The 26,433-nt window shown below is 44.4% G+C and overlaps 3 protein-coding genes across 3 annotated transcripts in view; 2 read left to right on the forward strand and 1 right to left on the reverse strand.

Moving 5' to 3' along the window:
• Positions 1 to 26,433, reverse strand: part of tmem208 (transmembrane protein 208) — a 381,758-nt gene that overhangs the window by 97,140 nt on the left and 258,185 nt on the right. The gene's annotated exons all lie outside the window — the stretch shown is intronic.
• Positions 1 to 26,433, forward strand: part of htatip2 (HIV-1 Tat interactive protein 2) — an 82,626-nt gene that overhangs the window by 22,929 nt on the left and 33,264 nt on the right. The gene's annotated exons all lie outside the window — the stretch shown is intronic.
• prmt3 (protein arginine methyltransferase 3) overlaps positions 1 to 26,433 on the forward strand; it is a 101,413-nt gene that overhangs the window by 7,216 nt on the left and 67,764 nt on the right. The window contains exons 6-10 of the mRNA XM_079555113.1: positions 444 to 603; positions 2,678 to 2,831; positions 7,443 to 7,508; positions 10,449 to 10,570; positions 19,759 to 19,858. Of these exons, the coding sequence (XP_079411239.1) occupies positions 444 to 603; positions 2,678 to 2,831; positions 7,443 to 7,508; positions 10,449 to 10,570; positions 19,759 to 19,858 (602 nt within the window). The remainder of the gene's footprint in view (positions 1 to 443; positions 604 to 2,677; positions 2,832 to 7,442; positions 7,509 to 10,448; positions 10,571 to 19,758; positions 19,859 to 26,433) is intronic.

Consider the following 26,433-nt stretch of genomic DNA (forward strand, 5'->3'; position numbering starts at 1 on the left):
ATTATTATGAGCCATATCTAAAGGAAGCAAATGAGTGCAAATGTTTTCAAATGTTCTCTGACCTGAGTCTCATGAATTCACAACAATTACAAAAGAGTTTCTAAACACAGTAACCATTCAGCTTCACTTTGGTTTTTACTGCGACGTAACAAATGGAGCTGCACATGGTTCTTTTGGGACTCTTCCTTCATGATCATGAAAATGGGCATCTGGACATCCCTATTCTGCTGAACTATTTCCTTTGATATAATTTCTGGCATTTTTGATGGAAATATTGCGATCTCTTTTGTTATTGTAGGTGTCATTCCTCATGACTGATGTCAAACTGAAACATAAATCAGACTTTCTGCAGTTTCTCCAGTGCTTTTTTTCTCGAGTAATCCTGAGAGTGTCTACTTTTGACTTGAGCTGAAACCCTCCTGTTGTCGTCTCCTCTCTCTCAGATCCTGAGGAGCTGTCCACCTTAGACCCCCCCACTCAGTCCGGTCCGGCCACGGTCAACTCCCACGATGCACTGCTGCAGAGGGCGCTGGCGGCCGAAGAGCGGGCGGCGAGAGCGGAGGAGGCTCTGAGCCGAGCCATGGACGACCTGCACAAACTCAAGTAAATCCTGCTGCTGTTTTAGTGCGTGATTTTTTCCTTTGTGAAGATCCTTCTCTTCAGAGCACAGAGAACACGAGTCAAATGTAGTATTTGTATTAGTTAGAATGTGCAGAAGGAAACTTTAAAGGGCAGAAGGCAAAGAGGCTCTGTCTGTCCACGATTCATCTGATCAAATATCGTTTTACACCAAAACAGCTGTTCTATGATTAAAGACCATTTTAAACTGTTTTTGTACAGTTTCAACTAGGATTGGGCGAATCAGGGAATCATCGTGATGGACGATGGTATCGGGGGTGGGGGGTTTAGGGTGTGTGTGCTGAGAATGAATGGTATTTTCACAGACCAACACGTCTTGTCACTGGCAGGCTACTTAAACTATCATGCATATGTTCAGACGACCCGATGTGACCCAGGTCACTTGTCCTAAATCTGATACGTACCTTTTGCGACTTCAGTCTGAACGGCAGGTCACATTTATCCATCCTACACGGCATCGATTTTCTACAAATACCATTCATTTGTCAGTAAAGTCGACGGGAGGGACAGGGAAGCGACACGTGCTCTTGTTCTGAATGAAGTCAGCGTGAGTGAAGCCGCTCACCTCCCTCTCCATGGCTGAACTCCAGTGACACGTTTCTCCTTAAATGCAAAATTGACTTTTTCAAGCTTTACATCATGTTATTATGTCATTCCCTCATTAAAAACATGCCTGAAGTGTTGCCTTGGCACATTCACGTATTTTTGAGGAATCTGTAAAAACTCTGATGGCGGCCATTTTAGGGATAGGTTTGCCTGAGTCCTCCTAGGAACGCCCCCACCTCCTGGAGACGCCTCATAGCTTTCGTCACCAGCCGAGTAACCAACCACTGCTCCTCAGCAGAACCCCCTCCCCACTGATGCCACAGACAGCGTGTGGAGGGGGCGTGTCTGAAAGGGTCAGAGGTTCTTAAAGAGACAGAGGCCTATTTCAAGACATTCACTACAGCCATTTTGAGAGAGCAATTTTATACAAGGCAATTATTCTAATTTCTATTCTAATTCTAATTTACAGACCAACAGAAGGTTTCGTCATCATTGTAGTGTGCTATAGACTGGTGCTATGTGATTGAAAAAAGCATTATACCCCCTCTTTAAAGACATGGCTTCCTCTGCTCATCAAAAGTCCACAGTCCAAAAAGCTGTCTCTTCCTTCTTAAAATGATTTGGTTTTTAATGTTCTTGCTCCGTTAGCTTCCAAAAACGTTTACATTGCCAGATCAGCGGCGCTTTTTTCTGTTCACTTCCTCAAACAGCAGAGCGCTGTGCCGTCTACTGCGCGTCACATTCGAGCTTACAGGTCTCATTGGAGAGGAATATGAACGCCCGGACTATAAAAGTATAAAGTATATAAAGTATGCAAAGTGTTTGTTTATTAGGCCTACAGAAAATCAGTGCGTGTTTCTGACAGGAGGGGGCGTGGCATCGTGATGTTCGTCATTCATCACGATGGAACAACCCCAGTGACAACATTTTGGTTTGAATAAAGAAATGATTTGCAATTAAAGTTATGGTTAATTCAAACTTACATTAACAACCATATGGACCTGGAACAGAATAACTTTGACATTTTAGGAACCACTTCTAACAAATCATGTTGTTACATCGGCTTTGTCCCACGTTTCAAAAAAATAAATAAAATCCACAGTAGAAGTAGAACCAAGTAAAAGTCATAAACGCCCACTGTGCCCAGTCCAGTCTTAAAGGCGCAGTTCCTCATGTGTCCAGCAGGTGTCCCCCTCGCCCTCGGATTCAGGCTGAAGTTTGGAGCCGGGATAAAAGAGCGAGGGTAAAATTCCACTGGCGCCAGAGGAAAATTCCACACGAGCAGTGTTCAAAGTCAAAGTCATATTTATGTGACTGAAATGAGACTTAAACTGTGGCTCAAACCTGCAGGGAACTACAAACATGTGAACTTCAGGTCTGTGTGGAGAACAAGCATGGTCACACATGTTTATATTCAGACAGAGACATGGGAACAAGCTCCGGAGCATTTTCAGTTTGTGAAGTTGACCTGTTCTGGGTGTGTTTCCGTCAGAGTCCTGGCCCAGGGGCTGGTGCTGAGTGACCAGGGGCGAGGAGGAGGAGGAGGAGCTCGGGCTCTGGGCGCCGTGTCAGAGCTGCGGGAGGAGGAGGACCAGGCCTACTTCAGCTCCTACTCCCACTTCTCCATCCACGAGGAGATGCTGAAGGTACTGTCGCTTAGATGACACAAAACTGCATGGATGGACAGAGCCGGGTTTACATATTAATGACAAAGATTTGCTCAGAGGGTTTAATTTTGGAATTAACTAGTTAATAGTGAAAAAAATCAGAAAAAGTTAAATTTCTCCTTTTTTTGGTTCAACGCTCAATAAACCTGTCAGTTTAGATCTGTAAAAATCCCTCTGGTTGAGCGGAGTCTGTAAAGTGTGGAGTCTTATGGAGCCACTAAAGGTCAGATGAATGAAAACGGCCCTAAAGTTTAGTCTCTTTGCACATGCGCCCTTTGTAGATTTCTCTGTCTTTAGCCGCTGCTGTCTCCCACAAAGGAAATGACCATATTTGGATTACAGCGTCATCTCAGTCACAGCCTTTCGTGCTACACGTGGATATCAAACATGTCAGTATTTGTGAATGAATAGGCGTGGGAAAGTCCAGACATGTTGGAGTTACTTCCTGGATAAATCTTCAGCTCAAAATGTCAGAGATGAAGGAGAAAATATATCAACATTGACCACTGGAAAATCCATGACTTCACCTGCAGTGTCTCGCTTAAAAAACAACAACATTACATTTAATTCAAACTGTAATTAAGTTTTTTTGTTAACCTCTTAACTCCCACCTGAACGGATCCCATTTCCTCCAGTTTGGCTTCACTCTAATCAAAAAGCTTCTTGGGAAAAAAGCACCAAAACAGCCACGAAAATGAGAAGAAAACAAGGATGTAAACGCAACAAAAAAGTGACAAAAACTCTACAAAATGTGACAAAAATTCAACAAAAATTTGACAAAAACGTAACAAAAATGTGACAAAAACTCAACAAACTCGTGACCAAAAAAATAAAATAAATAAAACATAAAAAAGATGACACCACACAGCAACATCGCGAGGAAAAAGATCAGTTTTGTGGGTCTTAGCTTTCAAATGAGGTGTTACACAGACCTGTATAATGGCCAAAGAGGACAGAATGCATTTGGTTCAGGCGGGTGGTAAGAGGTTAAAGATGAAATAAAATCTGGTTTGAAACACAATCAGCTGCAGATCTGGCTTAAAATGTACATGATTTTTTTGCTCAAAAGTTGTCCAGTTTTCTTCTGAGTATTGAAATTCCCCTCATTCCTGTGTTTGATGGAGTATTTACAAATCCTAGGAAATAAAATATCACCGATTTTTTTGGTGTTGGTGGCATTAAAAATCTAGTTGGGAGAATGATATTTGATTGGTCCTGTTAAATGATAAACAGAAGAGTTTACAAACGCACAGGAATGCAAAGGAGTGCTGTGATCAAGGCATCTGTAAAGGTTTCTAATCAAAGTCATCTTTTTGGATTGTTTTGTCCAAATGCACCTGCTGTAGGTTAAGGCAAGACGCTGCAGGTGAAAACATGGATTTTGCAGTGGTCATGTTGAGATCTTCTCTCTTCAACTTCTTGAAGTGTTATCGTGATCGAGCTTTACCTGGAAAAAATAGCAACATTGCGGCGAACTGGCCTGTTCTGCCCCCCCCCCCCCCCCCCCCCCCCCCCCACGCTTATTCATTCCTAAGTAGTGACATGTTTGGTATCCATGTCTAGCACGAAAGGCTAGTAATCCAAATATGGTCATTTCCTTTGTGGGAGACAGCAGCAGCTGAAGACGGGAGAAATATACACATGTGCAGACAAAGAGACTAAACTTTAGGGCCGTTTTCATTCCACTCTTCAACAACATCTGACCTTTAGTCGCTCCATAAGACTCCACACTTTACAGACTCCACTCAAACACATTTGGAAGGTTTTGTCACACAAGGACTTGTCATTATCTAATTACAAGATTTATTGAGCTTTGAAAATAAAGAAAAAAAAAGAAAGAAAAATGTTGCAGATCTTTTTACTAATATCTAGTTAAACCAGATCCAAAATCCCTGATATGTCACAAAATAAAACCATACATTTAGTCCTGGCTCTGCATTTTCTTGGGTTTTGTCACTGAAAATAAATGCACTTTTGGACATTTTTATGCAGAGAATCTGTCAGTAAAAGTTTGACAGTTTGGATGTCTCTACACGTGATGTTTCTCCCTGTGCTCTGGCCTGAAACAGGTTCACTTTGACTCACTTTTTCACTTTACACGAGGCGGTTTCGTGCTGTAAAATTCCACCGCCGGATCCTAAAGTGTGATGAGAGGAACCCTCCCCCCCTCCGTCTGAGCGGCCTCCTGTAGGACCCTTTACCGCAGTGTCCTGCCCCGCGCTCTGATTGGCCGCTGGCTCGCGGCCTCTCATTGGCTGCGGTGGAGGGGAGCATCACTGGTGCGCAGATTGAACTGTAATGGAGCGTCAGTGTCAGCGAGCGCTAACCGCATCGCCGTGACGCAAAAGCCTCCGCACCACACGCCTCCTCCGCACCACACGCCTCCTCCGCACCACACGCCTCCTCTGCACCACAGCATTTATTTGAAATCATGTGCTGCAAGTTTTACAGGCCAGGCGCTGCAGGTGAATGTGTACAGATATCTATGTGAAACTTCAGTATGAGGAAGACATGTACTGCAACTTTTCTCTCATTTAGGTTTTCATATAAAATAAGGCCTTTTATGTGTACAAATGGCCATCATTGCCATAATTTTCAGCAACATAATCTAAATAATGGACAGAGCCAGGTTTCAATGTGTGCTTTTATATAGTTGTATTTATATTAATATTCGGGACAAAGATTTGTTCAGAGGGATTTTGGATCTTTCGTTTTTTGTACTGAAAAAAGAAAAAAAAAAGAGAAAAGAAATAATAAATATTCCAAGTAAATATTCCACTTTCTTTACTTGTTTTCAATAAGATAAGATTGAAATTATCAGGCATGGAAAAAATCCTGGAAAACCTTCCAATACCTTTCCAAACCAGAGTTTCAGTGGGGCCTTAAAAAGTATTAAAAGTCATCAAATGAATTGTGAATGTAATGACAAGCAATATGGAAGTGTTCTAGAAGTATTCAAAGTATTTAGAATACAGCACTCTGGTTAGACAAAGTAGCGGAATACAAAATGCATTTTAAAGCAAGTATATTCAGTAACTAAATTCAATTTCAAAGTATTCTCCCTAACACTGCTCCCGGTGCAGGTAAAAACGTCATTATTTGACAAAGTTCAGCTTTTCTACATTTGTGAAATCTGCTGGTGTTTGTGTTGACCTGGTGCGGGGGCAGGTGAGGGTGTGTTACAGGGTGTCCTGTGGGGCGGAGCACGTGCGGAGCTTGTTTTTGCTTCTGCGGTAGAGAGCGAGCTGTTGATGTACATGAGTCATTATCTAGTGATGCATTGTGGGAAAAGTGGAGCAGCTTTAAATGTCATTTCAAAAGCATTTAGGAGGATTCAAACTGGCCTTAAATCTAAAAGATGACATTGCTCAACAATATTTACTGTTTGAATTAATCTAAATGGCCAAAATGATGGTCTAAACAGAGTAAGTTTTGGCTGAAAATGACCAGCTGGGTTTCCACTTTTGGTCGCCTTTATGAGCCAGTCATGTAACTTCAGTTCATCTGTGCTGAGAGAGAAGACGCTGGACCTTGGGACAATGTTTGTTTCATGTGGACAGGTCCAGCCGCTACAGAGAGATTCACCGTAAACGAAGCGTTTCCCTGAGTTTATATCTCGCTCCTCTATCTCCTTTGAGCCTCCTGTTTCCTGCTCATCATCTCATCTTCTCCTCTGTCCCTCCTCTCACCCACATTCTATCATCACAGTCCAGTGTTTGCTCATGTATTCTCTCCATGTACTCGGCTGGAAAAGGCGTAATTCAACAAAAGGCAGTTCTTCCTCGTCTTTATCCGTGAACAGCTTCAATCTGTCCTGGAATAACGGGGAAAAGATTCTGCTGAAGACTCCGAATTGTGAAGACGCGTTCAGCAAATTTAATGAGATAGTCTGACGATAATGGGGTGAAAATGGACTAATTATTAAAAAGAGAAATAAACAAAAGTTAGGACCAAATGAAGTAGATGGGGAAAATCCAGACTTTGCTTTAAAGCCACATTGCGTAACATTTAAACTGCAACTGCAGAAAAGCAGTTATTGGTGCAAAAGAAGGTTCCGCCAGCAATTTAGTACAGGGGTTCACTTACTTTTTCCAGAAAATATGCTCGATTCAGGTGTGGGGTAAGAGGTTAAATGTAATGGAAGGTCAGTGTTACAGTAATGTTTGTACAATCTTAAATACCGTGATCAATATTGTGATTATTTCTCACATGGTGCGGCCGTATTGCTGAGTATTAATGTTAACAGCCCAAGTGAATCGCTCCTATCTCTCCTCCCTGTAGACTGTTTTGATTGACAGCAGCATTAGCCAATCACGTCCCTCCAGAGCGGTATCTGCCATCTCCTGTAAACTCCCGTATAATCCCCGCCGGGTCTAAACGCGGTTATCTCCCGCTGTGACGCCTCCTCCTCTCGTCCTCTCGCAGCCCGAGCCTCTGCCGCCCGCGATAAGGGCGGCGGGGGGAAGTTTCCCAGATTTATGGCGCCGGCGCGGCCCGTGTGACCCCGCCGCGGCTGTCGGACACGTGCACGCGCTCGGAATAATGTCTCCTCGTTATGAGCTCACCATGGTTAATGTGCTTCTGTTTCAGGACCGCGTGCGGACGGAGAGTTATCAGAACTTCATGTACAAGAACCCGGCACTGTTCAAAGATAAGGTGAGGTCAAAGATCAAACTGTCAACGCCTCGTTTATCCGGAAGGTCGGGTCAACGATGGCTTCACCAGGACATGAAGCTTTAAGTCGGTACTCCAGTCTCTTCATCTGACACTTCAGGTTTAGTTTTCATAAAATGTGTAAAAATGGCCAAAATAACACTAACTTTCAGCAAGGAAATCTAACGGACAGAGCCAGGTTTAAATTTGGTCTTTATTCCAGAACTGCCTTTTGCTTCAATTATAGCTGCAAGTCTGTCAGATTTCTCTCTACCAGTCCTGCACATCTTCTTTGCAAAACAGCTCAAGCTCAGTTGAATCTGTGGATAGAGAATCCACAGATTCTAAATCCAATCCCGATATGGATATTTCCTGTTTTCAACCATTGTGGCCCTGGCTTTATGTTTAGGGCCGTTGTCTTGCTGGAAGGTGAACCTCCTCCACAGTTTCAAGTCTTTGAAGACTCCAACATGTTTTCGTCCAAGACTGTGGGACTCCGGAGGCAGCTGAGAGGTACTGGCAGACCAAGCGTGCTGCAGCTCGGGCGGTCACAGAGGCAAAAACTCGGGTCTGGGAGGAGTTCGGGGTAGCCATGGAGTAGGACAATCGGTCGGCCTCGAGGAGATTCTGGCAAACCATCCGCCGCCTCAGGAGGGGGAAGCAGTGCTTCACGAGCACTGTTTACAGTGTGGGTGGGGGGCTGCTGACTTCGACTGGGGATGTCGTCGGGCGGTGGAAGGAGTACTTCGAGGATCTCCTCAATCCCACCGTCACGTCTTCCGATGAGGAAGCAGAGGCTGGGGACTCGGAGGTGAGCTCGCCCATCACCCAAGCTGAAGTCACCTGGATTGGCAGATCGGGGTGGTGGTCCCTCTCTTCAAAGAGGGGGATCGGAGGGTGTGCTCCAATTACAGAGGGATCACACTCCTCAGCCTCCCCGGTAAGGTCTACTCCAGGGTGCTTGAGAGGAGGATCTGGCCGATAGTCGAACCTTGGATCCAGGAGGAACAATGCGGTTTTCGGAGCTAGGTTCGCATTGCCGGCAGTAAGTCAGACCTGTTCCCGGTGCGTGTTGGTCTCCTCAGGGCTGCCCTTTGTCACCGGTTCTGTTCATTACTTTTATGGACAGAATTTCTTGGCGCAGCCAGGGGCCATAGGGCGTCCTGTTTCGGAGCCTCAGGATCTCATCTCTGCTGTTTGCGGATGATGTTGTTCTGTTGGCTTCAACAAATCAGGACCTTCAGCTGCTCAGGCGCGGTTTGCAGCCGAGTGTGTAGCGGCCGGGATGAGGATCAGCACCTCTAAATCTGAGGCCATGGTTCTCCACCGGAAAAAGGTGGCTTCCCCTCTACAGGTCGGTGGGGAGTCAAGTGGAGGAGTTCAAGAATCTCGGGGTTCACGAGTGAGGGACGGATGGAGCGTGAGATCGGATCGGTGCGGCGTCAGCAGTGATGCGGTCGCTGTATCGGTCTGTCGTGGTGAAGAGGGAGCTGAGTCGGAGGGCAAAGCTCTCGATTTACCGATCGATCTACGTTCCCACTCTCACCTATGGTCATGAGATCTGGGTGACCGAAAGGACGAGATCGCGAATACAAGCGGCCGAAAGGAGTTTCCTTCGCAGGTTGGCTGGGCGCACCCTTCGAGATCGGGTGAGGAGCTCAGTTACCCGGGAGGAGCTTGGAGTAGAGTCGCTGCTCCTTCACATTGAAAGGAGCCAGCTGAGAGTGGTGTTCGAGGCATGTCCTAATGGGTCAAGGCCTCGTGGAAGGCCCAGGACACGCTGGTGGGACTATGTCTCCGAGCTGGCCTGGGTCCCTTCCAGATAGATGGATGGATGGATGGATGGTTTCCCCCACCTGACCTGTAGCTCTCTGCAGTTCATCCAGGGTCATCATAGGCTTCTTGGTAACAGCTCTGGTCAGTGCTGTACTTGTTCGGTCAGTACGTTTAGGAGGACGTCTTGGTAGGTTTGCAGTGATGCCATACTCTTTCCATTCCTGGATAGTGTATTTAACTGTACTTTGAGAGATGTTCAAAGCTTTGGAAATCTCCCAGACCTGTCTGGTGTGTTTTTGGACTTCATGATGCTATGCTGACCATTCCTCTTTAGAAAACTGCTGCAGTTCAGCGAGATTCAGGCGGTGTACTTACTTATTCCACGTTCTCCTGCGAATGTTTACATGTTGTGCCCAAATATGATAAAAAAGTATATGCTTGGATGGTATCAGTTTGAGCAGATGCTGTTTACTCATTCTTGATTTTGATGAAGATCAGACCACATTTTCTGACCAATTTAGGCAGAAATGTGAGAAATTCCGTTACTTACTTTTTCTTCTCACTGTGTATATGTATGGATCGATGTGAGGAACAGGCAGTAGATAAAAACCTGAGTGTGATGAATGCCCTAGAGCCATATTTTTTTTTTTCCGCCTTTTCTTCAGAAACTCTGGCTAATTACTTCACAGAATTAGCAGCTGCAGCAGATAAACCTCAGTGGATTCACAACAGGAAGAATTCTCCGTAAAGTTTTCGTCTCGTCCCCAGAGAACGACCACACTTTTAACTGCGGTTGTTTGTGCCTCGTCAGCGCTAGTCTCTCTGACCCCGAGTGAACCCTGAACGTACCAGGGGCAAACACTGAAGCTGCTGCTCCATAAACACACAAACACATTAGACCAAGATTGCTTTACTTAGAGATCGAACAGATATCCACATTGTTTTTCTAAAATGAACTGAAAGAATAAGTAGGAAAACACTAACTTTAATAAAGATCTGCCACGTTTGTCAACAAGAGGCAGCCGAGTCCAGAGAGTCACATTTACATTTGCCAAAAAGGTATAAAAAAGTAAATGAGAGAGCTTTGGAACAGTCAACACCAGGTATGCTGTCACTGCTCCATAAACACACGCCTTCATGCCGGACGCTTCTCCTCCCGTTCTGCAGGTGGTGCTGGACGTGGGCTGCGGCACTGGGATCCTCTCCATGTTCGCCGCTAAAGCTGGAGCCAAACAGGTCATCGCTGTCGACCAATCCGATATCATCCTCCATGCCATGGACATCGTCAGGTAAGAGTCTTTTAGCATAGACCTCACCGCTGACTGCAGAGGGCGCTGGAAATAGAAGTGCTTCCAGCTCAAGATTCATCACATTCAAAACCCTCCTTAATTTGGCCCCTTCATTCCTGCACTAAAACTAAGTGAAAGCATATCAGAGTTTATACTGCTGCAGGCATTAAAGGGATATTTCAGGATTTTGACAAAGAGCCTCATTTCCTAGTTATCCAGAGCGTTGTTGATTTTTGGAGATATATATATTTTTTGATTCATGCAGTCCTTATATTTGAAGAGTGTAGTGGTGCTAGGCTAGTGCTAGGCTAGTGCATGTCTATGGTAACTGGTAGCCTGCATTAAAACCCCCTTCAAAATCAATAGGTAGTCCTCGAAACGTTGCCATGTCGGATTTGTAGAAAGCTCCTTTATGAATACCATGTGTAGTAATGCCGGCCGCAGGTAAACAAACTACTGTAGATCCAGTAACCGAGCAGATCACTCCACCGCTGTGGAAGCTGATGCAGCTCAAATATAAGTTATTTTAAATGCAAAATGGTTACGTTTCAGAAATTATTCAGTCAACACAGACATTTATATGGGAAGTCTGGTGTTGATTTGCCTCAGGTGCACTGTGCTTGGGTCAGACTGTTTTTAATGCAGTCTACTAGTTACCATAGACATGCACTAGCCTAGAACTAGCCTAGCACCACTAAACTCTTCAATTATAAGGACTGCATGAATAAAAAATTAAAGAAAATCTCCAGAAAACAACACAAAAATGTCAAAAATCTTGAAATATCTATTTAATATATTTAACTATTTTTGAAAGATTTGCTACAGACCTTTTCACAACACTTTAGGACTAACCCAGGACTGACCCGAGCCTCAGCACCCAGAGCAGGAGGAGGGATGTGCAGGAAATTGAAAAATCAAACGTGTGGCTCTGAGAGCACGGAGCGAACAGCGGTAAATTTAAAGGCAGCGCGGTGAAGCAGCGGCCTGTTAAATTAAAACGTCTCTCCCTGCGAACGCACCGCCACAGCGACGCGAGAGGGCTGCACTAAACTCACGGCGATAATAATAATAACGCGCTTCTTAATGGGCACAATGTGGAGAGTAAGAGAATGGAGACCAAGGGCAGTTAAATGCGACGCGAAGATATGGAGTCAGTGGGAAAATGAGGTTCATCAGCATCATCAGTGTCGTCTCAAAGGACTTTCTGTGTGCCAGTAACTGTTTCCTGTCTCCATGTTGTATTTTGATTAAAATAATCTGGCTGACCAAACAAGAAGTCGGCTCTAATATTTGGTTGTTCTGCCCTTCAGCTCTGATTCCAGCACATTCACTGTGGCGTGGTTTCAAAAAGCTTCTGCAATACCCAAAGATCTAGTGTTAGAGCTTGGCCACTACGCAACCTCTTCAATCATTCAACCAGTCAACAAAAAGTTACTTTCTATAGCACTTTCTTACCAAAGTGCTTTCCATAGAAGCTTAAGAGAAAACATCAACATTAAATGACGTAAAATATAAAAAACACTGGCAAAACAAGACATGGCTGGAATTATGGACGGCCTGTCTAAATAAGTGATTCTTTAGTCTAGATTTGAACAGTGGCAGGTCAGTGATGACTCACAGCTCGGCTGGTAAAGAGTTTTACAGTTAGGCATTGCCACGACAAAAGCACGATCGCCAACATCCAGAACTGTCTACGAGGAGGAGCGTCGGGCTCTGCACGGGATGGGTGGATGGCAGATATTTTTATTTATTTATTTTTATTTGTCCTTTATTCATCCAGGATAAAACTCATTGTGATTAAAAATCTCTTTTTAGGGGAGCATGTCCATGAAGAGCTTTAAAAATGAATGACCCTTAGCCAGTGGATGGCGGAGAGGATCGGGGTTATGTGGGAGCGTCTGGATGAGTTTGTCAAAAGGCGGGCAGCTGTGTTTTGCACCAGTGTTGTTGTGAGGACTGCTTGATACCAAAATAGAGTGTGTTACAGTAGTCGATGCATGGACTGATCAAAGCACGTATGGCCTTTTCGAGGTCACTACGAGATAAAAAGGGTTTGGCCTTTACTAGAAGACACAGCTGAAAGATGCTTGATTTGACCACAGCATTGACTTGTTTGAGAGGGTATCCCAAACATTCTCAATGGGGTAAGGATCTGGACTCTGTGGTGGCTGATCCATCTCATGCTCCCTGAACCACTCTTTCACAATGTGAGCCCCATGAGTCCTGGCATTGCCATCATGGGATATGTCCGTGCTGGAATGGACTGCAGCAGCCCCAGATCAGAACAGTCATTTACATCCAGGTGCTGATCAGGCAGTGCATCTTTAAATTGTAATTCAGACCTGACAGAGATCATCTTTTTGGACCTTTGGACCTTTTGTATTTTGATATTATTCCGTTGGTAGCAGTGGCACCTGTTCCGTCACATCAAAAGGAGACTCCGTCCTCTGGTCTTCGTCTCCGTTTGTCAGTTCAGCGTCTGCAAAAATATGATTTTTCTGTAATTAAAGACGCGGGTCACTCATCCGTCTTCTGTCTGCTCCGAGCCGCTAAACTTCCCACGGAACCCTCACTTTTAATGAGAAAACGTCCAAACGCGTCTGTGGAGCTGATCTGACGGATGGGACAAAGAAACGGCGCGTTTGAATGGTTCACACTCAGGACTGTTTTCAATTAAACGGATTGGAAAATGATTTAAAGTGTGTGTATGAGACACCACGGCCTGAAATCACCTCAAAGCAACGCTAACTGTTTAGGAAGTTTGTCTTGTTTATTTAGTTATTATTGGTTTATTTGGTCGGGACAGTGCAAGTTAATGAACAAACCACACCAGATTGTAGCATTGGGCTAATTTCTATCCGCCGTCCCCCATTCATCCTCTCATTCATCCTAGCCTATTGAAACCGGAGTACCCGGAGGAAACCTCCGCAGACACAGGGAGAATATGCAAACTCCACACAGAAAGGCCCCGTCCCAGGTGGGAATCGAACCTGGACCTAGCTGTGAAACACGGGCGCTAACCGTACTGCCTAGTCTTGCTAGGTCAGTATTGTAAATGCAGTAATTTAGTAAGAAGTCGTAGTCTATATCTGCAGGAATCTTTCCTAAGGAGGTCCGCCCTGCACTGCTTCTCCCCTCTCCCCTTTGAAAATAGCTGATGTAGTTCTACTATGTCCTCTGAAAACCAAATGGAAAAGCTTCTTATCCTGGGCAAACACATCTTTATCACTATTACATTTTCTGATTTTCTGACTTGATTTTAATATATTATATTTGCCTATATAGCCTATTTTATTAGGTCTCCAATATATATATATATATATATATATATATATATATACACTGCTCACAAAAACTTAGGGCACACTCAAAAAACACAATGTAACTCCAAGTCAGTGAAATTTCTGGGATATCAGACTGTCCAGTTAGGAAGCCACGCTTATTGTGAATCAATTTCACTTGGTGTTGTGGAAATTAAACAGACACCAGGTGGAAATGAGAGGCAATTAGCAAGATCAGTCCAAAAGAGGAATGGTTTTGCAGGTGGTGACCACAGACCATTTCCCTGTCTTCATCCTTTGTACTGTATTTTTGGAACACTTTTGCATTTGTCCAGTGTTCTTACCACTAGAGGTATCATGAGCAGTATCTACAACCCACAGAAGTTGCTCAGGGAGTGATGCTCATCCAAAATGGCACGTCCGTTCGTGCTGTGGCAAGAAGGTTTGCTGTGTCTCCCAGCGCAGTGTCCAGAGCATGGAGGAGATACCAGGAGACAGGCCAGTACACCAGGAGACCTGGGGGGGGGGGGGGGGGTGACCGAGGTCAACAACCCAGCAGCAGGACCGCTATCTGCTCATTTGTGCATGGAGAAACAGGAGAAGCACTGCCCGAGCCCTACAAAATGACCTCCAGAGGGCCACAAATGTGCATGTTGGTCCTCAAACGGTCAGAAACCGACTCCATGAGGGTGGTATGAGGGGGGTATGAGGGCGTTGGGCCGGTGCTTACTGCCCAACACCGTGCAGCCCGATTGGCATTTGCCCGAGAACACAGCGATTGGCAGATTGGCCAATGGTGCCCTGTGCTCTTCACGGATGAGAGCAGGTTCACCCTGAGCACATGTGACAGACGTGACAGAGTCTGGAGACGCCCTGGAGAACGTTCTGCTGATGCAACATCATCCAGCAGGTTTGGTGGTGGGTCAGTGATGGGGAGGCATTTCATTGGAGGGCCGCACAGCCCTCCATGTGTGAGCCAGAGGTTCCCTGACTGGCATTGGGGACCGGGATGAGATCCTCAGACCTATTGTAAGACCATATGCTGGTGCTGTGGGCCCTGGGTTCCTTCTGATGCCTGATAATGCCAGGCCACATGTGGCAAGAGTGTGTCAGCAGTTCCTGCATGATGAAGGTATTGATGTTATGGACTGGCCTGAACGTTCCCCAGACTTAAATCCAACAGAGCACATCTGGGACATCATGTCTCGGTCCATCCATCAACGCCACGTCGCACCACAGACTGTCCAGGAGCTGACTGATGCTCTAATCCAGGTCTGGGAGGAGATCCCTCAGGAGGACATCCGTGGTCTCATCAGGAGCATGCCCAGGCGTTGTAGGGAGTGCATTCAGGCACGTGGAGGCCACACACACGACTGAGGATGATACAGACTCGTTTGGAGGAATTTCTACAGAATTTGGATCAACCAGTGACCTGATTTGTCACTTTGATTTTGACTATAATTTTGGATCCAGACCTCCAGGGGCTGAGAATTTGATTTCCATTTATCATTCTTATGTTATTTTGCTCTTAACACATTGCCCTACACTATGAATAAAGATTTTCATCCGAAAAATCGAATTGATTGACATCTAGGATGTCCGCGCCTCCTTCTGCAGCCGTGCGCGCGGTGAGACAGGTGCGCGCGGTGAGACAGGTGCGCGCGGTGAGACAGGTGTGCACGGCTGCGTAAACCCCCCCGAGCTGCTGCCGCTGACCCGCTGTTAAAAGCGAAACGTAACGCCTACATATTGAACAGAGCCTCGCACTGTCACAAATACCCGATTCGAGTGGAGTCTATGTTCCGCAAACGCGCACACAGTGGCGTGAACGCGCACACGTGTCAGCTCCAGCCAAATCTAACCAACAGCCTGATTAACAAACTATGACACTTAATCCTTTACTTACTAGATTATTTTGAAAAATATTACACTTTATATTTTGGTCTTTACTTGTATTTTACCTCCCATATATTAAGTGTTTGGAATACATTAGGTCCAAGTGCAGAGTAAATGTGTAATAAAAAAGTTTAATAAAAAATATTGGCCGAGGCTACATTGCCTATATACAGTAGCCTCTATCTAACGTTTTTCTTTTTTCTTTTAAAGCACCGATAAGAGCACCATTAAAGTCCTGGATCTTTTTTCTGTATCAGGTCATATTGTGCAAAAGAGGAGATTTAGTTTGTCACCAGAAAATTGATTGACACAAAGCTACTGACTGTAAACAGTTCATCAGGACCTCTAATGTCGGCCCACAGTTCAAAATGAATGTTTAACTGAATAAACAGTTAGTAAACACAAGTGCATCTTCTTGAACATGAATTATTTTCATCACTAATTATCATAGTAGAAAGTTCTCAAGCAGTTTGTGATGCATTTTGGAAATAGGAGATGAGCCCCTGGACTAACGCACCACCTGATTTGAGAAACTCGTTCTCAAAGACTTACTTTTAGTCATTATTTGGGCAGCAACATATTCTGAATGGCTTCGGCAGAATTCAAGCGAGACATTTTAATCTAGATTAATCTAGATTAATTTCAGAATTAATCTAGATTAATCTAGATTAAAAAAAATAATCTATGCCCACCTCTAATATATATATATATATAAAATATAAAACGCAATTGCGCATCCAAACAGGGCGATGTGTGTCATCATCACTCACCGCTAAACTGCAGCTGTAGACGCTCCGCACAGGTACAGCTACATCCTCCAACACACATGACATCTGCGTGTCTTTGTTTAAGTTTCTCCTGCAGTGACCGAGGCTGTGGTTCATTATAGATCCAGTGCTGCGTCATGTCAGAGGTGCAGACAAATGTAAGATCCAATCCTGGCCATATTCGGTCTTCAAAGCTTTGTCTCCGAAAAAATTACACGCAGAAAGTTGTCCAACAACTGCTCAAACACGAGCTTCAAATCAAACGCGCTGCTCGAGAGCTTCAGCCTCAGTGTGAGGAAAGCGAAAATGAAACTGTCGCTTAATCGCTTAATGAGCGCATGGCCTGCACTCTTTTTTTCTTTTCTTTTTTTTACTTTGGTATTTTTATTATAAAGCAGCTTTGAAAGCATTGCCAATTTTTTTCTAAGATTATAAATACTGTCTAATAACGATCATTAGGCTATTTCATTTCAAAACCAACTTATTACTTTTTAGATTGTACTTGCACCGTGATGCTCCAAACCATGAACCGAACCATGAGAGCTGAACTCCTAATATTGATCCATAAATATTCCACTGTCTGAATTCTGTTTCCTGAGTTTAGTGAACATATTGTTGATGTAGTGGCTCATTCTGCTGGTGCTCTGGACAACGGGCTCACTCCTTTCTGCACACTGCAGAAGTAGGTAACTTGTGCTACTCTACTTAGTGCGGGTCTACAGCTATACTAAGTGTCGGGTTATAGGGACTATACTGGACATTTCTTTGTAATAACTCATATCTCTATCAAATGTGGAGACTAGCTAGTATATATATATATATATATATATATATATTATATATATATATATATATATATATATATATATATATATATATTAGAGGTGGGCCGTTAACGGCGTTAACGTGCTGCGTTAACGCCAGACTCTTATCGGGCGATAAAAAAAATATCGCCGTTAATCTATTCTCAAAGCTGGGTTTGGGAGCTGGGTCTATACTCTGCAAGCTATGATGACTTTCACCGTGATATTTTATGGTCAGCACACATTACACGACTTCTATGCCCAAATTTGGACGCACAGGAGAAACGTGAGTGAATATAGCGTCTCCAAAGCGAACACACAGAAGCAGCGGCCAATGACAGTGAGTGAAAATAGACAGAAAAACACCGCAGCCCCTCCGTGTTCACTTCTCTTTCAAAACAGCGACATAAACATCTCATTTCATGGCCACAGCCCCACACGGAACAGCGCAACTTTATCACCCAAAGTTCACGAGAGCCTTTTCCAGCTACATTTCAACCGCGAGCAGAGCACTTACTGAGTTTGGAGACGGACTTTCCAGCTCCTTTTCTCCGTTAGCTTCTCTTTTGCCGCTCCCCGGTGTCTCCTCCGCCTCATGTCCGTTTCCTTTTCTTATTAAATCCAAAGAAATACGTCCCGCATCTTCGTGTTGTCCACGTTTATCTCCATTTTGACAGAACTATCGCCAAGTAGTAGCATTAGCTGCAGCAGCATGAGCTGTTGTGTTGTGATCACGTGACACTGTTGACAGTGTCGACCAATCAGGAGACGCGCACATGTTTCTCACACTCACAAACAGAGGCCTATTTTCTGATCTGGTTAATACAAAAAATATATCGATATATAATGATCTGCCAGTAAATAAATAGTTGGGGACTCCTGCCACAACTGTCCCATGCGAGAGACTTTTTTCTTTAGCAGGTCATATTGTGCAGTAGAGGAGATCTAGTTTGTCTCCAGAAAATGTGAACAAGCTGGTCAGGCTGAGTGACCGGTGGAAGAAGCAGAAATAGAGCTTGGACTGATTGACACAAAGCTACTGACTGTAAACAGTTCATCAGGACCTCTAATGTCGGCCTACAGCTCAAAATTCCTGTTTAACTGAATAAACAGTTAGTAAACACGAGTGCATTTTATTGAACATGAATTATTTTCATCACCAATTATCATAGTAGAACGTTCTCATGCAGTTTGTGATGCACTTTGGAAACAGGAGATGAGCCCCTGGTCTAACGCACTGCCTGACCTGAGAAACTCGTTCTCAAAGACTTACTTTTAGTCATTATTTGGGGAGCACACATATTTTCGTCAGAATTCAAGCGAGCCATTTTAATCTAGATTAATCTAGATTAATTTCAAAATTAATCTAGATTAATCTAGATTAAAAAAATTAATGCCCACCTCTAATATATATATATATATATATATATATATATATACCTCTCAGAGACCATGCGCAGACCTCTCAGAGACCATGCGCAGACCTCTCAGAGACCATGCGTAGACCTTTTAGAGTATGTGTAGACCTCTCAGAGCATGTGTAGACCTCTCAGAGACCATGCGCAGACCTCTCAGAGACCATGCGTAGACTTTCCAGAGTATGTGTAGACCTCTCAGAGACCATGCGTAGACCTCTCAGAGACCATGCGCAGACCTCTCAGAGACCATGCGTAGACTTTCCAAAGTATGTGTAGACCTCTCTGAGACCATGCGTAGACCTTTTAGAGTATGTGTAGACCTCTCAGAGCATGTGTAGACCTCTCTGAGACCATGCATAGACCTTTTAGAGTATGTGTAGACCTCTCAGAGCATGTGCAGACCTCTCTGAGACCATGCGTAGACCTTTCAGAGTATGTGTAGACCTCTCTGAGACCATGCGTAGATCTTTCAGAGTATGTATAGACCTCTCAGAGACTCACCTTATCTCCAGGGGATGGATCGGAGACATCTCCATGACCAGCGGCAACTCCAGTCTCCAACTAGTCTCTAAGCCCTTCAATACAATGATATGCACGCACTCACAAGCCGCTCGGCCCTGAAATGATTCTGTGACCTGGTCCAACGCGCAGGTCGCGAGACACACGTGGAGTTCACAGAAACGGAATCAAACATGATTCTTCTGTGGACATTTCTGATTGGCCGGCAGCGAAAACCAGCGAGACTCGTGCATTCTAATTGTTGAACATGTCTGTCACTCAAACGTCGGAGGACCAGGGTTTGGTTACCGTAGTAACTCACGTCTAGGTATCAATGTGATGAAGGTTTATTATGCAGCTCTATCTTACATAATCTAAAACAGCTCAAACTAAATATGCAGTAGTTTCACTTGATTTTCTTGCGATCTCCCCTTAACCCCTCCCACCACCTCCTCTCTCTTCAAAAAAAGAGGGTGACTTGGTGAAAGGGTGTGTGCTTACTTTTTTGTTTCTTGTTTATCTCAGGCTGAACGGGCTGGAGGACAGGGTCACACTGGTGAAAGGGCGGATCGAGGACATCACTCTCCCCGTGGACAAAGTGGACATCATCGTCTCCGAGTGGATGGTATGGAATCACTTTACTCACTATGGTCGGGCATTTGGAGGAAGAGTACCTCTGAATAAAGGTGCCGGAGCTCAGTTGTCCATCTGGTCATCTGTAAAAAGCAAAAATACTGTACAAAAAACAACAACTCCTAAATAACTGGTGAACATCAGAGTCCCACCTTTAGTGTTTACTTAAGGCACAGGTGCAGACAAAGAGACTAAACTTTAGGGCCGTTTTCATTCCACTCTTTAACAACATCTGCCCTTTAGTCGCTCCAGAAGACTCCACACTTTACAGACTCCACTCAAATGCATTTGGAAGGTTTTTTCCCTTGGATTTTCCAACATCTAATTCTTGCCTGATTTGCTGAGCTTTGAACCCAAAATCAAGGAGGAATTAGATTGTTTTTTCACTTAATAATAGCTCATTCAAAAACTAAACAACTAATCTGTAGTGTTTCGCCTTAAAAAGCAGAGGTTGTTTGGAGCTTTGTGTGGAAAGCCTTGCTGAATTCAGATTTAGCGACGGCGGCTCGTCAGGGGCTGTGTCCAAGGCTCTGTTTTCTCTGATGTAAATTTAAAGCGGCCTCTCTCCGGTCGGCCGTGAGGCTTCAGCGTCCTCCGCATTTATCACCCAGACGCCTGAGACGCGGCCCACGACGGTGGCGCCACGCTCCTGACGAGGTTTTAAATTCATGAGGAAACGCCGGCGCCCAGGGTCAGAGCTCGCCTGTCCCGAACGGAGCATGGGACATTAGCATTTCGTCACAGCTGAGGAGGAGCGCGGCTAACATTACATATACAGCTGCGGGAATAATCATTTCCATTTTAACTCTAACATCACAAATGCTGCAAAAGAAGGTGATTTAATGTCCTCTCTCCAAACACTCTCATGTATAAAAGCTGCTAATCCGAGGGTGGCACAGGGGTTGGAGCTCTTGCCTCCAGCTGAACAATTTTGCAAAAAATCAGTGTTGCATTCTTTTTCAATCAATATTGCAATTTCAGTTTTATTATAAGATTTTTCCCCATTTCCCAGAAAAGAACCCTTTGTACTATTATTACCGTAAATTCTCTAATACTGGCCTGTATTCCATTAGCGGCCAGGTCTCTAACAGTGGCCGGGTTCGCGACTGGCGGAGGCAAATAAAAGCCGGTCTCTAAAACAGGCCAGGGCTTTTATTAGAAACTATAGCGGTAGAAATAATCCCCATGTTAGGAATTTGTCTCATACTGGTTTAAATGATAACTCACGTGCAGGAAGTAAACAAACGGGAACCCGGGCCAATGCGGATGCTGCGGAGTGGAGCTGATCCGAGCGTAGCTTTGACACAGATTTAGCCACTTTTCAAACCTCCTGTGACTATATTTGGAAACAGGGCAAGCAACAAATGTTGTGTGACCCTCCAGGGTTTTAATAAAGTCACCATCGCGTCTTCAAAGCACGTCCAGCTGCTCCGTGTACAGGTCAGTCCCACGCCTCAACATAACTCCTCCGATCAGCGCAAGCGTCTCATCTTCTCTCGGGTCTTTTATGATTGATCACAAACACAAACGCTCCGTCTAAACTCGCCTTTACACAAGATAACAACAAATAATCCAGTCCGCGGTAAAAACGAAACAGAAACCTGCAGTGACATTGATGTCAATGTTCCGCTAACAGCAACGAAACACTTCCTGTTGTCTGGACAAAATAAAAGGCGTCAATGTTCCAGCCGCTGGGAGAGGGTTTGCAATGTTAATTAAAAAATGAACCTAATATTTTTAGGTCCAAATGGACACAAATCTCGTTTTTCTTCGTTTTCCTGGTCGTTCGTTTTGCTCAAATAGAAATAAAGGCCTGTCTCTAATTGTGGCCTGGTTCCAAGAAAGGCCTGGTCCTATAGATGCCCTTGAGTAAATAAAGGCCCCGGCCTATATTAGAGCATTTACGGTATTCATGAAATATTTACAACTGTATTCTTATGCACTTGTAACTGCAAATAATGGACTGAATGGAGTGATTAGCGTAGCGGCTAACTCACTGTTAACAGAGAAAAAAGAAAACATCCTTTGCAGTGAATTGCATTATAATATTTTCACTTCACATCGAAGATCTACCGCACAACTTCACTAGACTGAGTTGGCATGTTCATGAGATTCTTGCTAGTTTGGTTTTGTCCCCGTAGGGAAACGTGTCCTCTGCATTTGACCCGCCCTTCACCGTCTGTGGGTTAAGCCTCTCCAGTACGCGGCAGACCTGTTTACTCCCCGTGTGTGGTGTGGAGTCCGTTAGTCCTCATTACCACAGACACTTGAGCCGCCCCCAGAGCTGGCCCTCATCACTCAAGCTGCCAGTGATCCAACGGCTGCTGTCAATCAGCAACGCACTAACGCACATGCACACATGGACCAAAACCCACGCTCCTGCGTCGCCCAATGACAAACTGGACCAAATTTACATGGTCAAAAACAAGGAATTTACTGTAATATTGGATTCGAACTTCGATTTTGCCGCCTTCACAGTAGCGTTTTTTAGTATGATTAAAAAAAAACTTAAGTACTTATCGGAGGAAGAAAAACAAAAACGTTATTAAACAGGAACAGATTTTTTTTCTTTAGGCAACAAAGAGGGTCATTTATCAGGACAGGTGCAAAATGAGCGCAAGCTGGAAAATAACATAGCTTTTTGTGGGCATGTTACATCACATTTACTGTTACATCACAATATTCTAAAGAGCCTATAGTTTAATTTGGCCGTTCTGCACTCCCAAAATTTCATCCACTGAGCGGCGCTGTGATCCAAACCACGATGGAACGCGATGGAGACTTTTCTGTTCTGTTTTATTGCCTTAACTTTTACAAAACCACTGATTGATTGAGACGTCAGGGGCGAGTGATTTTAAATGTGTTCTGAAGCGTAGGAAGGAGCTCCTGACTGAAAAATAACGGCTTTTTTTAGGTCTAACTAGTCCCTCTTTGTTACCCATGGTCGACGCCAGGATCTCCTCAGTATTAAAGCACATATCCAGCCCATACGTCCCAATAAAGGACTATTATTTGTGCCAGTGGACAATGGTTATTCCAGGTTAGGTTCCGTTAGCTTGTTACAATCGCCTACAGCTCATTGTTGATGAAAAGTCCGCAATAAACCACGAATGCATCAATGGCGCCGACATTAATTGTGCCCGCCCCTTTTCTCCTATCATTTAACATGGGGCTGGAGAAGTCCACATAAAACCAGTTAATACACGAAAACGCAGAGAAACGGTGCAGTGTTGACATGTTGGTGCAAATGAACATTGGACATTTTACACAAATCAATCGACTAAACATCAGATTTGAGCGGAGAATATTTTCCCTCGTTCTCCGTTAAAATGAACGGGCTTCGCGCTCGACTGGAAGTGTCTGGACAACGGAAGTGCCGAGACAACGCAAAAAGTGGCAAAAGTGGGCGGGGCGGAATAAGGTGAATAGTCTCCCAGGCAGTGTGTGGCAGAGTGTCCGCTGAAGGCAGGAGGGAGGCGGGAGGTACGAGCCCCAAATGTTCGGAGTTGGAACAGTCAAAGTCTGCATCATAAAATATCAGCTATCCTTTTTTAGAAGAAGATGAAGAAGGGGAGAACGAACGAAAATGCTACGCTAATTTTGGGAGAGCAGACTGCCCGAATTGAGGTGGACTCGGAGGGCAACTGAAAATTCCATTTCGGTAACTGTGGTAACTGGCAAATTTCAGAATTTTTTGTCTTAGTTTTTGGTTAATAACTCATTCATCACTGGAAGAATCCACATGAAACAAAAACTGTTTCAAAGTTCATTGTCTCCTCTGTCAACACATATAAACCAATGTCCAATTATTTCCTCATAAAGGCATCCATGAGCGTGGTGTTGGCCCATAGAAAGGACTTTCAGACATAAAAATAATGTGACAGGTTCATGAATCCAATCACTGTCAAACACTGATTAGGAAAAACATTTGTTTGGAGATTTCTTACAAAAACTGATTCACTTATAGAAACGTGCAGAGAATGTTTTGCCTAATATAGGTGGAAAAGCGTTATTTATGCAGTGGGAGGAAAAAGTGAGTACACCGTGTGGAATTTCATACATTTCTGCCTAAAATTGGACATAAATGTTCATAAGAATGAGTAAACAGTGTCTGCTTAAACTAATACCACCCAAACATTGTATCATGTTTTTATTGGCTATAGCATGAAAACATTCACAGGACGGGGATGAATAATCTCACTGAACTGCAGCAGTTTTGTCAAGAGCAATGGCCTAAGATTCATCCTGATCATTGATAACCCGCAACGACTGGAAACATTCCTGTGATTTTAAGAAAGATCAGGCCACATTTTATGACCAATTTAGGCAGAAATGTGAGAAATTCCAAACGGTGTGCTCACCTTTCCTCTCATTGTTAACAGAAACCATTTACCACGTGCCGAAGTAAATGCTGTCTGTTTCTGCCTGAACGCTGTAGCTTTGACTCTGGTGGTGCAGGTGCTGTGTTGTATTTTGTTGATTTACGCCTGACAGAGATCATTGTCCAAAACTCTGCTGAGATTGGAGCTTGTATCAAACAGAAAGTTATTGTATGCTCGTACGATAACTTTCTGTTTGAGTTAGCAATGTCCCTCTCCTCAGGCCCTCTGCTCTCTCTCCCCTCTCCCCCCCCCCCCACACCTCCCTCCCATCTCTTCTCCCTCTCCTCTCCCCCTCTGTCTCCCCTCTCCTCTCTCTCTCCCCCCTCCCCCCCACCTCCCTCCCTCCCCTCTCTTCTCCCTATCCTCTCCTCTCCCCCCTGTCTCCCCTCTCCTCTTTCTCTCCCCTCTCTCTCCCCTCCTCTCCCCTCTCTCTCCCTTCCCACTGACCTCCCCCCTCACCACCACCCCTCTTCCCCCTCGAGTGTCTGTCCCTCAGGCCGACCTGGACTCCAGTGACAGCATTAGCATAAACCCATCTCCGTTTGCTGTAATAGTTTTCGCCGTGTCTCATTACGGTGAACATGAATACAAATGAGCCGCTCGTGCTTTACAAGTCAGGGCCCGAATGCGCGCGAGGTTAATATTAAACTTGTGAAAATGATGCGCCGGCGAAATGAGCTGCCCGCGGTGACGAACTGTGACATGAATGTAGCGTACAGCCGTCGAGGAGGTTTCAGCCGAGGCGGATATTTAGTGCGAACTCTGCATCTTCACAGTCTGTGGTTTTCGCTTGTGCAACTGAGGAAACATCTGCCAGACTCGATCTGTGAAGCAGGAGATGATGCACCATCCCCAAAGGAAGGAGCGCGACATGTCCAGGGCTTCAGGGGAATTCAGAGTGCCCCTACAGGGTTTTGGAAAAGAAGGGACACTATTTACAGCACTGCAAAACAGCAGAAGGTCCTCTCATTTACACTACGCACATTCAGGTGGAGGCACGTTGTTCATATTATTGTGTACAAAAGTGGACCAAGACTACTACCTTGTGGCACACCATGTTTAACAGTTGTTGCATCTGAGCCGTTAAAGTAAACAGATGTTTTCCTGTCACAGAAATAACTACTAGTTAACTGCATAGCAGGTTCAGTAAAGCCATTACATTGAAGTGTTTTAATGGGGGGATATAACCACTGCGGCTAAAGAGAGCTCACAGCTGGAACCCTTCCTCAGGTGAGTGCTGCCCCACTCAGGCGACATGTAATATTAATAATTCATAATAATGCATTGGTTTTATATAGCGCTTTTATGGACACTCAAAGACGCTGTACATTGCATTATTCATTCACTCCATACTCATACTAAGTTACTATTGTAGCCACAGCTGCCCTGGGGTAGACTGACGGAAGCGAGGCTTCCAGTCTATGCCATTGGCCCCTCCGACTCCTCACTCAGTCACTCAGTCACTCATTCACTCACCCACCCACCCAGGCTTCCTGGTGTTCCCAAATAGTCTCCCATCCAAGTTATGTTTTTGGATATTGGCTGTGTGTAAAATGTGTTTCTGCTGGATAGTATCACACACCTTTATTATAAATGTGATACGTGTGTTTATGTTCTGGTTTTTGAAATTTGTAATCTGTGCTGCCATTTTTGGCAAGGACACTATTTAAAAAGAGATTCTTAATCAGCTTAGCAGTAAGGAATACCATCTCAGATGATGGCCATTTTCAGAGTTCCCACAGTTGAAGCTTGTGACAAAGCATCTTGTATGGTGTATGGTGAAGTAAATGTATGGTGACATTTACTTCACCATACAACTCCTATGAACTTGTTTGGATCTGTTTCTCGAAACCAATCTCATTGGTCATTTGGGTCAACGCAGTCACACCAGCCAACAAACCCATATAAGTAAATTTTTCCAAATGCACATTTAGGTTCACACATTATGAACATAAAGTTTTTTGTTTATTATTTGGATCCCCTTTTACAGTGCCGTGAAAAAGTATTTGTCCCTTTGCAGATTTCTTATATTTGTTTATGTTAAAGAGGCTAGATGCAAGTTGGCCATTTTATACTCGCTACTGCCACCTCAGGTCATACGTGTAACTGCACCTTCTATATTAAGCGTGTGCGTGACGGCACTTCGGACCCAAAGTAACACCGTTGTGAGTGACAGTTCAGGATT

This window comes from Gobius niger, assembly GCF_951799975.1.
Source record: "Gobius niger genome assembly, chromosome: 4".
In the NCBI taxonomy this organism is placed as follows: domain Eukaryota; kingdom Metazoa; phylum Chordata; class Actinopteri; order Gobiiformes; family Gobiidae; genus Gobius; species Gobius niger.